The sequence below is a fragment of the Cygnus olor genome, chromosome 2, assembly GCF_009769625.2.
Source record: "Cygnus olor isolate bCygOlo1 chromosome 2, bCygOlo1.pri.v2, whole genome shotgun sequence".
In the NCBI taxonomy this organism is placed as follows: Eukaryota; Metazoa; Chordata; class Aves; order Anseriformes; family Anatidae; genus Cygnus; species Cygnus olor.
The window spans coordinates 67,629,034-67,642,877 of NC_049170.1; the positions used below are offsets into that span (position 1 = coordinate 67,629,034).

At 39.1% G+C, this 13,844-nt stretch overlaps 1 protein-coding gene across 17 annotated transcripts in view; it reads right to left on the reverse strand.

The window, feature by feature from the left end:
* ARPP21 (cAMP regulated phosphoprotein 21) overlaps nt 1-13,844 on the reverse strand; it is a 142,188-nt gene that overhangs the window by 44,678 nt on the left and 83,666 nt on the right. For 14 of the 17 annotated variants that reach the window (XM_040548321.1, XM_040548333.1, XM_040548329.1 and 11 more), the window contains 4 exons: nt 11,038-11,268; nt 6,546-6,715; nt 4,259-4,363; nt 1,583-1,843 (listed from right to left, as the gene is read on the reverse strand). In XM_040548321.1, the coding sequence (XP_040404255.1) occupies nt 1,583-1,843; nt 4,259-4,363; nt 6,546-6,715; nt 11,038-11,268 (767 nt within the window). The remainder of the gene's footprint in view (nt 1-1,582; nt 1,844-4,258; nt 4,364-6,545; nt 6,716-11,037; nt 11,269-13,844) is intronic. The other 3 variants (XM_040548332.1, XM_040548331.1, XM_040548328.1) reach the window with 1 other exon arrangement.

A 13,844-nucleotide genomic window follows, 5' to 3' on the forward strand; every position in this document is an offset into this window, starting at 1 on the left:
ATAACAGAAAACAGCTTCACAAAGTGACGCTAAGCTAGTCGGAGTAAAAACCCTGCTCCGAGCTACAGATCACAAAGGGGAAGCCACACCACTCAACCCCCAGATGACCACTGCACAGCCAGCAACTCTGTGACGTAAGCTCAGAAAAGCACCGAAGTCAACTGAAGGGGGTCTAGGTAGACACCCCAGAGTGTCCTACATTTTTGGTCTCCCCTGAGATGGGAGAGGTGGAGGCATGCAGCCCCATAGCAGGGTCCTCAACACACCAGGCAGTGTGACGGTTGCCATCCCCTCAGCTCCTACAGCAAAGCCCCCAGCTTGCAGGGCTGTGAAACGTACCGCTTTGCCCCTGTTGCAGTGGCAGCTTGTAAAATGGAGGTGCTCGCATTGATCTGGTTCACTAGAAGTGTTGTGAGGCTTGCTTAAATGATGCTTGAAAACACTGAGGGCAGCAGGGGTTAGATGTGGGGAGAGAATGCTGGACAGCAACTACTCAGTCACTTAGAAAACAATCTGAACAGGGAGAGGGATGCATCATGGGATTCTGCTCTTCAAGTCATTTTTTCCTCCCAAAATTAAAACAAACAAACAGAAAACCCCTACATTTGGTCAACGCTGAAACCTTTTATTAGCATTATTTTCCATTTAAAAAATCATAACATTATTTTGAATTTCAGCTCCTTAATATTATTTTTCCATAATCCTTCTCTCAGAAAAAGGGGTGTATAATTTCTAACTTCAGAAACAATGGATGCCACAGTCCTCTAACGGATGCGAGCATCCAGTATTCCTCTGATTTCTTCTATTGTTAATTAGCAAGGTGCTAGATCTCCAGCCCACTTAAAGCATTATAACAGCATGAATTCTTCATTACTTTGACATTAAAAGAAATGTTGAGCTTTTATACTTTATTTTTAAAATACCTTCTTCAAAGGGATAAAATGAAAATAGGATACATAGTATTAGTAGCATTTTAAAGTAAAGTTTACATGAAGTTATCCATAATTGGATAAGAAATTTAGCTTTTTAAAGTGTATGCCCTGAAAAATGGGCCAGAAATTCATCTGTGCATTTTACTTCTCGACAGCAATCACTTTCAATATTCTGTAAAGGTACCCAGGAGACAAGTAGAGATGTTTGGTAGTGAACAGTAAAACATAATCAGTCTTCAGGAAGACAGTAAAAATTATTGATCTGTGACATCTCACATGTTCAAGTCAATTAAATATGATTAACGACTACCTGGGCTGATGTGTATGTTGCTCTTTTGGTACATATACAGGGAAAAGGGACTACAGATATTTACTCACTCTCTTCCTCCATATTCATGTGCAGATGTGTCCTGGAGTATAAACGTATGTTCAGAAACTTGTTTGGGGATAGGGAATGAATTGCTGAAACCCAGGAAATGATAGAAGCTTTGCAAGTTTCCTGTTGCCTAAAAATCTGCTAAACTTTTACCAAGAAAAATAAAATTAAAAAAAAATCAAGAACTTGGAGAATATATTTTATATTCTTTTTCTGATGTTACAAAGAGCATCATGCCAAACTGGCAATAGAGGGACGCAAAGGTTTTGCCTACCTGAGCAGGTGGTGGTGGCTGTTGCACAAAGCCTTGGGGCGGCGGTGGTGGCTGCAGCACTTGCTGAGACACTGGTGGACCTGAACCTGTAAAGCCTCCTGGGGGAAGTTGAGTTGGGGAAGCCATAATGTAACCCGTCTGCTGGGCAGGCTGCTGTAAGATAGGTGACGGGTAGACAGGGCCAGAAGGTGATTCAGGGTTGTCTCCTGATGATTGACGACTTAAGCTCATCTGGTTAAACTGTGTTGTCATGTCATCTCGCTGCAGGGCAAAAGCCAGTAGAAAATGGTGTAGACATGATATCTGTGGTAGACACTTATGCAAATTAGCAAAACAAAATAGATTCAAACAGAGCATGAAGGGAAAACGAATTGCTCAGCTCAAGTAAGTGCCAAACTTTGCATGAACAAAAAATGAAGGCAATTAAAATGAAAATGACTATAAATGCTTTGACAAAGACTTCTGGGCTGCAAGGTGATTAGCACAAAAGCCAATTATTTTGGCTTTTACCCTTCCCGCTCCCTTTTTTTCCCCCTAAATGACAGTGAACTTTACAGCATTCAGAAGACGACATTTTCTGTATAAAGGGCACAAGAATAACTTTATGATGAATACCTCCTCCACACAGAATTCCTCAGCCAAAGACATGCTGGTAATTTCACCTGTGTTTCAAAATGATCCCAAGAGGAATTCAGTAGGATTCAGGTGCAGAACTTTTCCTTTTTGGACTGTTTTGAAAAAATCCAAGGTTGCAAACACAGAGAAGGTAAAAAAAAGCTAAGCCTTCAGTTACTATTTCAAGACTTTTTATTCAGCGTTGAAAAGAAACAAGTATTTTATTTGACTAGAGAGGGGGAAAAATCTATGGTAGGATGAACATACCAAATTAAGTCAATGGACCTAAGTCTCATTACATGCTGGTAATGACACAAGGATTCTAGACAGTATCTGTTCAGTCTTGCAAAAATATCCATACAAAATCAACTCTCAAGTTTATTTTATGAAGGTCAAAGACTTACAAATGTGGCTCTATGCATCTTCATTTGTGCCCATACTACAAGACTTAAATATCCAACATTAAAATGTATTCTATATAGTAATAAATCCATCATAAAACTACAGTGTGTGCTAATATGCAGACTACGGTCCCTTCTTTATTTCCTCCTCAGGAACAGGGAATAAGCAATACAAAAATTATTTTTACTTAAAACACCCAATCTATTTTTAAATGGAGCCTCTTTGATTGTGTTGACATCCCTATGGTGTTTCGCTCTCCAAAACCATTCCACACAATATACTTATGACGGGAAACTTCAAAATAGAAAAAAGGGTCTCTGCGGAGAGCACTGCAACAAGCACTTGCTACACAGAGACTCACCCTTCCAGTCTGCAAGCAGATAACATGTGCAAACATTTTAAACACTCTTAGCCAGAACTTCAGGTGACAAAAGAAACGATCGCTATTAAATTTAGCGTCACCTTACATTCATATTCAGGCACATAAGTCGTCTATTTGAAGTTGTTTCTTTAAAAACTTAGTACATTGACTGCCTGGATGGCAAATGATTGCAAACAAATTCAATGAGAAACTTTACTGAACCTGGAATGCCTCTGGATTTGCACAATAGAGACCAAGAGCTTCAAAACTCTACAATTTAACACACTGTATGTACAATGTAATGGATATTAAGGACACTAATTCAGCATTTATGAAAACAATTTCAGAAAGAAGGTGAAGTTTCACTATTAAGTTAGCTGCTAAAACTATCGGCCGAGGTATTACTACCACTTAGAACAACCTGAGATGCCTGCAGGATACTTTTCACGGGAACTAGCACTGAGATATCCAACTTCCATTCAGCAGTGGTCTTTTTTTTCTTGTCTTTTACTGTTCATCTACCAGGAATTAATAATACTATTCCAGCTGCAGGGATCTGTTCGGCTTTGTTTCCATCCTATATTATAACTAGGTGACAACTCTACCTTGGAAAAAATCAGCCTTAAACAATATTACCAGCATGAAAGAGAATAACAGAAAAGAAAAACAAAAAAATTTGTAGCACCTCTTAAAATATCAGCTTCATTTTACAACCATGTAAACTTAGTCTTATAAGCACCAAGCCAGATTCAGACTCCAAAAGTGTACTCTATTTATTTTTATTATATATGAGCCATTAGTGCTTTGTCATGATACATGATAGTATCACACCTTTTGCAGCTGGCTCACCAATATCCTATTTTCCAAGTGCTCTGGTATGATCAGGGAATAAATCCAGGCAGCAGTTTTAGTATACTGATGTCCTAGAGGTCTCGTCTCCTGTCTTTGTGGACATAAAATATCCAAATCTCAAATACTCAAGCTAGCAATTTAAGCTCCCTTGACAAAGTGGGGAAAGACAGGCTCCTAACACAGGCACAACAGAATATTTTCTGGAGGTTCCACTAACCAGGTAGAGAACCCTCTCCTAACTTCATTGTCCAGGCTGGATAACTAGAATCAGTGGGTACACTCTTACAAAATGCTTGTCAGTATCAAAAGTGTTAAGGCTAAAAGGGATTGAGATGGGGGTCTCATTTTGGGAAGCCCCTTGCAGTATCAAGCCCTTGAGGCTCTCAAGCACACTCATGCACACACACACAACTTCAAGTAAAGGAAAATACAAAAGTCTTTAGTACCACGGAAAACTGCTGCGTTGGAGAGATTGGCAGGAGATGCTGGGGAGGATAAGAAACTGCTGGATATTGCACTGACTGAGAAGATGGCTGCATTGCCTGAACAGGCTGCAAAATAAACACAGCAAAAGACAATAAATACAACCCACTTAGAGAACGGCAACAACAAACTCTGTTACTGATTACAAAGGTCTTTCTCAAACACAGCTCTGAAAATGCAGGTGACTAATCACCAGTACAGTACAAGAGGTCAGGTACTGGGATTTTAGTCCTCGATTTGGCTTTTCACAAAAAATTCTTTATTACAAATTTCTGCTTATTTTCTTATATTTGATGGCTGTTAGAGTAAATAAAGCCACAGCTACACTCTCTTATTACTGATGTGAAGCAAAGCCAAAATTACGATTCTACATTTAATTTACTGAGATAAAATAGAAGAGCAACACAGTGTAAGTATACACGTGGATTTTGCCGATAATGACTGATTTAACTCTGAGTGTGCTATAGGCAAAGTAATACTGATCAGAAAGCTGCTTTGGCAGAACACAGTAGCTAGAAAGAGAAAAACAAGTTGTGAATTAACAAGAGAGAGGTCTGTCAGCTCAAATCACATTTTATCTAAGCAAAAGAACAATTTTCTACAGCATTATTGCCTTGGAATAGCTTTACTATTCCTTTTATTTTAATCTATCGTTTAACTTGAATCTTACACAGGTTTGCTACCACCTCCTTCTTCTAAAACCGCTGAGACCAAATCAAGACAAAAACCACAAGCATTAGTCCAAACCCAGTAAAATCGGAGCACTTCACTGAATTTAAACATTGTCTCACAGGATAAGCTGGGATGAAACTGTGCCAAATTATAACACAAAAAGCCCTGTAGATTTTGGTTGCTCTGGGAGCAAGTAGAATATAGGATTCTTGCTGGAATAGTTCCCTCTGCTTGCTTTGCAGTTCATGTTTGTTCATGCTAGTTCATGCTAGGCACACAATCCACAAAATTAAGTTTGAATCAGACTGAAAGGCAGCTGCCCATGCTTGGCTATGGCTGGCCATGTGCCACAGCCATCCAGGGGCCAAGGAGTTGAAGCACCATGGCACTGTGCCTAAACTATGCTGCTGTTCCCCACTACTGCTGTAGCTCCAGAGTTCCAGGTAGGAGTGGGGTTGTAGCCAGAGAATGGTGCACAGACAGAAGATCGTGGGTCTTTCTGTTGGGGCAGGGGTGCTTGGAAAGAAGGCTACCTACAGCCCAGCCCTGATATAACTTGAAAAGGAAGAGTTTTCAGGGCCCCAAGTTGTCCCTGAATTTTTAACTCAACCCCACTGCTGCTGAAAGGGAGAGGAAAAAGTTCGTGGCAGTTCACATCACATCAGGAGAAATCTGTAGAAGTGTGAATGGCCAGAGCCGCCAAGCGTGCACAGAGCTCTCAAGGATCCTTAAAGATCCACAAAGTGGTAAACTTTGAAAAGTTGCTGTTCAAATTCTCCTCCTTCCCCTCTCACGCTATCACTAATGGATTCTAGTTCTGCCCTCAGCTTGACAGACATTGCTGCTAAGAAACAGTGGTCAATACCCTACCTCAGGCATGGTGGTAATGAAAATCTCCATGCCTGTTTGGTCTGTGTAAATATTCTTGTAACCTCTACCTACGTTGCATGCCACAACTCTCTTATCGAGAGAGCAGAAATGAATAATGAGAATAGTACTGTAAAATTTTACGCAGTACTGCTAATGGTCTACTAGCATTAGGGAGCAAATTTACCCAAGAGTTTTACTATTAATATAGTATAAACCTACACACCAGTAAAAATAGAGAAAATGGGGAGAGTAATTAAACATTACAAAGGAGAAACCATTAATACACACTTTTATTTTCCAAGCCATGGAAAGTTGTCCGGCAAAGAGTCAATATAGATCTGAGCTCCCATAACTTCACTCAACTTCACAATTTGTACAGAACTACAGATTGAACTAGTCTGAAATTGAATGCTTCAACTTTCACGTACATGGCAATTTTTCCAAAATAAATTTAAAGACTATGTAGACATATTCCAACCAGCTTAATGGTCCTTTTCAAAATGAAACCATCCTTTAGACGGAATTTTTAAAGGAATTCTCCTACTCCAGCTGTTTCATCCATGTCGAATACATATATCACGGGCCCCATTTATCTCAAAAGAAAAGAAGATATTTTTTCTAGCTGCATCCTTCCCTACCCTAATCCTTCTGTCATTCTTCATATCCTTTGGGAGCTTCACTTCTTTTTCCAATGGCCTCCACACCTACCTGTGTGACAAGGTGACTTGCCATTTGCTGCTGTGGCTGTTGAACCTGCTGAGGCTGCTGGGATGAAGGCTGCTGCTGAGACTGTCCCACCATCTGGCTCCTCATTGTCTGCTGGCTGCTGGGAGGATTGTATATTGCAGGCGTCCCATCAGGATTTACAAATGGTTGACCTGAAACAAAACAACACCAAAAAGTGCTGAACACTTTTTAAAATGCTCCATTTTCTGTGTGAAAGTCCAGAAGCTTGTGTAAGTGATTACTAACTGACCTACTACAACAGTAAAGTTCTAGTTACTCTCAATGCCTCATTACAGTATTGGCCATCTTTTTGTTTTTATTTTTTTTCAGGCAAGGATAACAGATAACAGATTTTTGTTCAGATAACAGATTTTTGTTTTGGCAGTACTAATTTCCAAAAAGTGAGTAAAAGGTTGCCATGACAATAAGATGATTCAGGTGCTATGATTACTTGAAGTCATTCAATGATGAATCAGTTAATATTAAAACTGAACTCTGGAACAAACACTGGAGCCAGAGGATTTTCACGTACATTTTATTGCTGCACAACAGTAGCTAAATGTATACAGCTACTCTTGACACACTGTACTTCATATACATAGAAGTAAAAAAAAGACCTTGTTACTAATTTATTTACACACTGTTATAGTACTGACAACACTGTAACAGTGCTATTCTCTTGAGACTTGTATCCTAAGTAATTACAGGAGACAGCCCTGGAAGTTATCAGGGAAGAAATACTTAAGATGTCTGTGAAAATCTTTTTACATACATTTCCACTAAGGGCAGAAGTTGGTACATACATAACATATAAGTTGCTGAACTCTGCTTCAGATATTTTAGCTGGGGAAAGAGCAGTCCTGCAAAATTAACATCTATTAAAAAAAAACATTTATCAAAGTCATTGCCTTACAGAGGAAAAACATTTCTTTTTGGTTTTCCTCTGTAGGCAACATGTATTTGTGACCTTAGTTTGTCTTCACTTTATAGAAGTGAAGACAAATATATAACTTATAAATTCATAAATCAAAGGAATTATATGTTTACATTAGAAATGATGAATTTAAACCACAAAGCGATAACAATGTACCTACCTGAAGTAGGAATATTTCAGACAAAATGGGAGGTCTGGAGGAATCTGGTGACTCAGTAATAGTGAAATGACAAACTTCTGGTTTTTATATCACCTCTGGTAGAATTAGTGCCTCTGCCTATTCCGTCTATTCATCAGCCCCTGTCTTTTGGTTCCTTCCTCTTATTGTGGTCAGAACCATATGAGAAGAACCAGCTAAAGAAACCTTGCCTTCTCTCTCCACATTTGCTGGATTAAGTCACGCTCACAGTGAGAAAGGTAACGATCAAAGCAAGTAGAAGGTAAGCAGAGGTCAGTTTTGTGCATTAGATGGTTTCTTGCTTGTTGCTATGAAGACCCTGGGTGAAAATAGCATGGAGAGAAACGTCCTGTCCTGTTTTCCTCTCTCTCAGCTTGGAAGTCTCAGGTGGCAGAAGTACTTTAGGAGACTGGGGAAGGCTGCAACGATACTTACGAATAGCATAGATACCTGAAAGGAGGCTGTAGCGAGGTGGAGGTTGGTCTATTCTCCCACGTGCCTGGTGACAGGATGAGGGGGAATGGGCTAAAGTTATGCCAGGGGAGGTTTAGTTTGGATATTAGGAAGAACTTCTTTACTGAAAGGGCTGTTAGGCATTGGAATGGGCTGCCCAGGGAAGTGGTTGAGTCACCATCCCTGGAGGTCTTTAAAAGACATTTACATGTAGAGTTTAGTGGTATGGCTTAGTGGAGGACTTGTTAGTGTTAGGTCAGAGGTTGGATTAGATGATCTTGGAGGTCTCTTCCAACCTAGATGATTCTGTGATTCTGTAACAACACATATTTACTTCCAATTGGTGTCTTCTCATGGGTTTGGGATATTCAAGTCCCACAAAACAAGATAGTGGAAGTTTAGTTAAAGGTTATCTTCTCCTTAAGAATCAGCTGTGACCCTGCTCGTCACATGGTGCAAAGCTGCAAAGAATAAATACCTGTAACCAAAATGCCACAGACTGCTGTCTAAAGGGAAAAACACTGTGGCAGAGGCTCATGGAGAAAATGAGTCCAAAAAGCACTAAGTGGCCTGCTGGAAGCCAGACTAGGTGAGCAGGGTAACAGGCTCCTGAAGCCTGTGCCAGATGCTGAAGGGAAACCATAAAGAACGTTTCACGTGGGATCAGCAAATGATGACAGGACTGAAAGAGAAAAAGTCCAGCAATGCTTTTACAGATGAGAAAAAGACCTTTTAAAAAGAATTTTTGTAATAGGAAATGAAAAGGAGAGATCAGATGGTAACAGGGAAGACAGATTTAAGTTATGAACTGTAGCCCTAATAGGACAAAGACTGTGATGTCAATTTGAAGAAGTAAGAATGAAACATAAATGCTCTTAGACTGTCAAAGAGGTCAAGTCAGAGAACATGTCAAGGGGAATCCTTTAAAGAGTAAAACAGACTGGTGAAGCAGGTGAAATGCAAAGTAAAAGAACATAGCTGCATTAATGGTCTCTTTCCAAAGCAAGCCAGAACCTTCTCTATCTTGGGAAGAAGAGGGCTAAACTCAAGGAGAGGAGTCGAAGGAAACTGGATATGGAAAAGAAAGCATGGTTGCTAACACCTGACAAGGAGCTGAGCAGTATAATGAGAGAAGGGAGTCTGACAGCATTTCTGGGTGCCATTAGGGGCTTGCACAGTCGGTGTCTATGTAGTGTGAAAGGAAGCAAAGATCTTTAAAGGACACAATGTTAGGATCAAAAGAGAAGATAGGAAGTAACCACTCTCCAAGAGGAGAATAAAGAACTAAAGAATAATATTACATAAAGAAAGAAAATCTATTCATTACAGGAAACAAAGCTCTTTTTTTTCCCTTTTCTTTAAACTGTCTTCTCTTCATCTATGTTTCTGACAGCATCCATCACTTTGATAGTCGAGCACAGCATCCAGCAATCTCTATGTCTCCTCCCTACAGAGCTTCTTTTGTAATGTTACTGTAATAAGATGCAAAGATTTTGAGCCCAAGGAGTGGCAAATTTGCAGCATGTATTTTGCTGCATTTTAAAAACACAGTAGACACTACATTATAGACTGACTTCCAGCACATGTAACAGCATGAAAGCTATACATTGAAGTTGAGAATTTCAGTCCTTAGATGGATTTGTTCCCTCCATTTTCTTCAGTATGCATATATTTACAAATTAACTACAGAAACAAAAGTTACGGTTTGGAAAAAAAAACACAAAACACAACAACACACGTGCACAAAACCCACTTCCTCTCTGAATATTAAACGTACAACACACATGGAGCTCTTGGTTATGCTTCTGCAGACAATGAGGCAAACTAAGAGGAAAGACCGGGTACTCTGGTCTAGTGACAGTACTGATGGGTATTATGCAACACCAGATGCTTCTATCTGTATATGCCTAAGGAAAGCTTGGTTTAACAGTTTTTTGAGAGCATGTTTTTCTTAAATACTGCAACTTTCAGTTTTTCTTGACTCCACTCTAACTAAAAGAATATTTTTAGTAGTGGACTCACAGATCAGCTTTACACATTTGCATTAAGATCTCATAACAGAGAGGTGTAATATATATAAAATACTGGTTTTAAGTAATAATCCTCAAATAAAAAGCTCTTGAATGCTCTATTAAAGACTTTGAAAAAAAATATTTTGGAGTTGAACTCTCAATTCCCAGCATAATGGAAAATTCAGTGCACTGTATGCTTTGTTATTTTAAACCCAGCATAACTCAGCTAAGGATGACAGCACAGCTAGTCATGGTCACTGAAATAGTGCAAAAACACCGAAGAAGCATCACAGTCTCAACCTCTGTGAACCTTTTTAAGGTTCATCTGCACCAAGGAGGTAACAAATTGCCTTAAACTTTCAACAAGCACTCAGGTTCAAGCTGAGTGGTTTCTAAAGTGCTTAGATGACAGTGAGCATCTTGCTTATGCACTGCAGTTCTGCTAACTACCAGACCAATGCAGAACTGAGGAGAATACAACTTTCTCTTATCACAAAACTTCCAGTTTAAATACAATTGCTAATCACATAGCTTATATAAGAAAATCAACTCTGAAGTGTTAATTCAAAAGCAGCATCTAAGCCTTTTGAAATTCTTCTACTGCTAAGCGCAATTTCTAAAACTTTGAGCATCAGACTTCATTCAGTTGCACCATATCTCAGCATGTTCGATACGGAAGAGCATCAACCTCTACTAAAGTTAATGGGATCTCAGAGAATTCAGAGCCAAGGAGCACCAGGACTTTACAAGATGAAAATCCTGCCTGGGTCTGCATGAGTATTATGTTTCTATCACTTCCCACCAGAAAATCTCTCTAGAAACACGGAATTTGCTGAGTCCCTAGATGCCATCAGAACCACTGAAGGGCAGTACAAGGCAGGAGAGCATCGGACTGACCTGTGTGTGGGTTGAGCAGGATACTGCCAGGCGGTATCCCTGCAGCTTCAAGTGGAAGAATGATATAGCTGGTGTTGTTGGGTGCCACCTGGCCACTCATCCCATTCTCAGTGTAGGACATGGTGCCTGAAGAGCTGGCCGTCACCCCGGGGACAAGAGGTGCACTTTGGAGAGGCTGATGTATTCGTGACAGGGATCCTGAGGAGCCAGCGCTGCTGGAAGACTCTGAGCCTAACAGAGAGACACAACCACAGTTATGAGATACCCAAGTCTCCATCAGACACATCGCATACACAGGGGTAAGGCTTCACATATTGCAAAGGCAAGCACTAGTCTATGCCCAGCTGGTAGAAGTGGAGTTTTCCCTTGCCACTGAGCTCAGTATTCAGATGAACTTAAACAATTCAAAAGATCCCTTTTTCCTCCAGCAAAGCCTGTTCCTCCGCATCTAGTAAACAATTTTATCAAGCAGAACACAGACTGCTCAGTATGTATTTAGAATGCAAAGGCACTGGTTCATAAAGTATAAAAGCTAAACACAGGGATAGAAACTAAAAATGTTTTCTGCAAGGAAAAAAACAGCAACTGCTTTCTCAGTCAGATAACATGGTAGCTGTGCTACATGTGGCATTAACTCACAGCTACCTAACATTTCTGCAACTTTGATTTTTCAGCACCTAGATTATTTAAGCTGATCGATGAAGCTAAATCAAATGTGCTAAAATATATTTGTGCCTGGGAGGATAGGGAGCTGCGTTCTTTTAAAACTTAATGTAATTTCCAAATTTCAGAGATTTTACTTGATCAGATTGCAATTTCTGTCCTGTAAAAATGATAAGAATCTCTGAGAACATAAGGCTCAGATGAATGGCTCCTTAATAGCAGGATGTTAAGGCAAATACATAGGAGGTGTGAAAGTAAATGTCTTATACAGATGTTTCTTTCCAGATGGAAAAAAAATGCAACTTTTTTGTATTTTACTTCTGTGCAACTTAAATTTTTTATAACCTTCTTAGGGTCTTCCTGCAGGTATAAACTAAAAGGAAAGGCAGAATTCAGACTTCAGTTTCATCAAACTTCTTACTTCGAGGCCAAAATACAGCATTCATAATGGGGATGCTACAGAAGGACCCAGCAGTCAACTACTTGGATTCAATTCTCAATCAAATCCATATTGGAATTCATTTTTTTCCACATAATTAGAGCAAAACAGGTTTCCTCTGAAGAAATCACACCGGCATCCCGTTATCTAAAACATACAGTGTCTTTCCACAGATCATTATTGATTGTTGTTTAAAAGCTAATGTACATTTCAAACTTCATCTCTGTATTGCAGCTATGACAGAGATAATCCTCTTTATGAGCTGTGCACTACTTGCCATTGGTAGGACACTAAATCTAATGTCTAATATCCAATATCTAATCAAGAAAGTCATAGTGATTTCAGATATATATATTTTTTATTTCTACAAATACAATTTTTTCAAAAACATCTTTACAAAAGAAGTTGGTTTAATGTTTTAGTTAATTTTTGCTCTCTGTGTAGACTGAGGCTGGAAATGGAGAGATTATTCCTCCAGGGACAGTCCTATTTATTGGATGATTAAAGATTTCAGCATTTGTACTAATTGCAGAGATACTTTTGGAGGTCATTCCCTCAGCAAGCTACAAGTGATATTTGGCATCTTTCTCCCAGATGTAAATGCAGTTGCTGGAATTTTATTTTCCTCCTATGGCAGTTACCAGGTCCTTTCCTGGACCCCTGTAGCAATTCTGCATGCATTTCACGTTGCTGGAGTTTTTGCTTTACTTTCTCCTTTTCTCTGTCATCTATTGAATTCTATGGGCTACAAAGCCACCTGGAAATTCAGGATGAGATTCCATAGCCCCCATCACTACCACATCCCTGTTATTATTTCTACACCTATAAGTAGTATCAAACCTAAGTTGAGACTCTTCTCCCCCCATTTTGTGCTATTTGAAGAAATGCTGTTAGGTTAAAAAAAAAAAAAAAAAAAAAAGAAGCTCTGACATTCAATTTTTTCCCTTCCTTTCAGCTGGTTTTATGGCAGAATCACAAATTGATCTTTACCAGCTTCTGAATGTTAAAAGCCAAAGGACTGTAATGAATTCAGATGTACTCATCAAATGGCAGCCAGGAACAGTAGAACAATCTCTGGAGCTATCACCACATGTTGCCTAAGATGATAGCTTTGAAATGTCTGCCTTAAAATATCAGAAATCTGCTCTATCCTGTATCAGTAGATCAAGTTGGCAATTTTGAAAGAATGAAAACAAGGCACAAAACTATTTTAGCAATTAACTCAATATTTTTAAAAAATCCCAGATCTTATTACTTCATCACTCTTGCCACCATTTATCCAGTATTATTACAATTTATGTTAAATTTTCCCAACACTACAACTTACTTCTTATCATTTTAAGTCTAGACATATTAAGCCAAATAAATTCCAACATTAATGTTTGGAAACTACCACCAATTAGTCTTGTCTTTGTAGCTCTGATTAGCTGTTTTCACAGTTTCTAAATTTGGATAAGAAATCACCACTTAATGCATTCAGTACTGTAGCAAATGAAAGAATCAACTATCTAACCTTATTCAGATTCACATTACGAAAGGTCTTACTAAATACTTCTGCAAGAAGTTTCGAGTAATTGAGATTTTTGCCCCCGTTACACAACCCAACCTCTTTTTCCAGTATGCAATGATGGCTACTTCTATTTCTTACTGCTGCACAGCTGACAATCACCTTCATATTCTCATCATTTCCAATTAATATAAATAT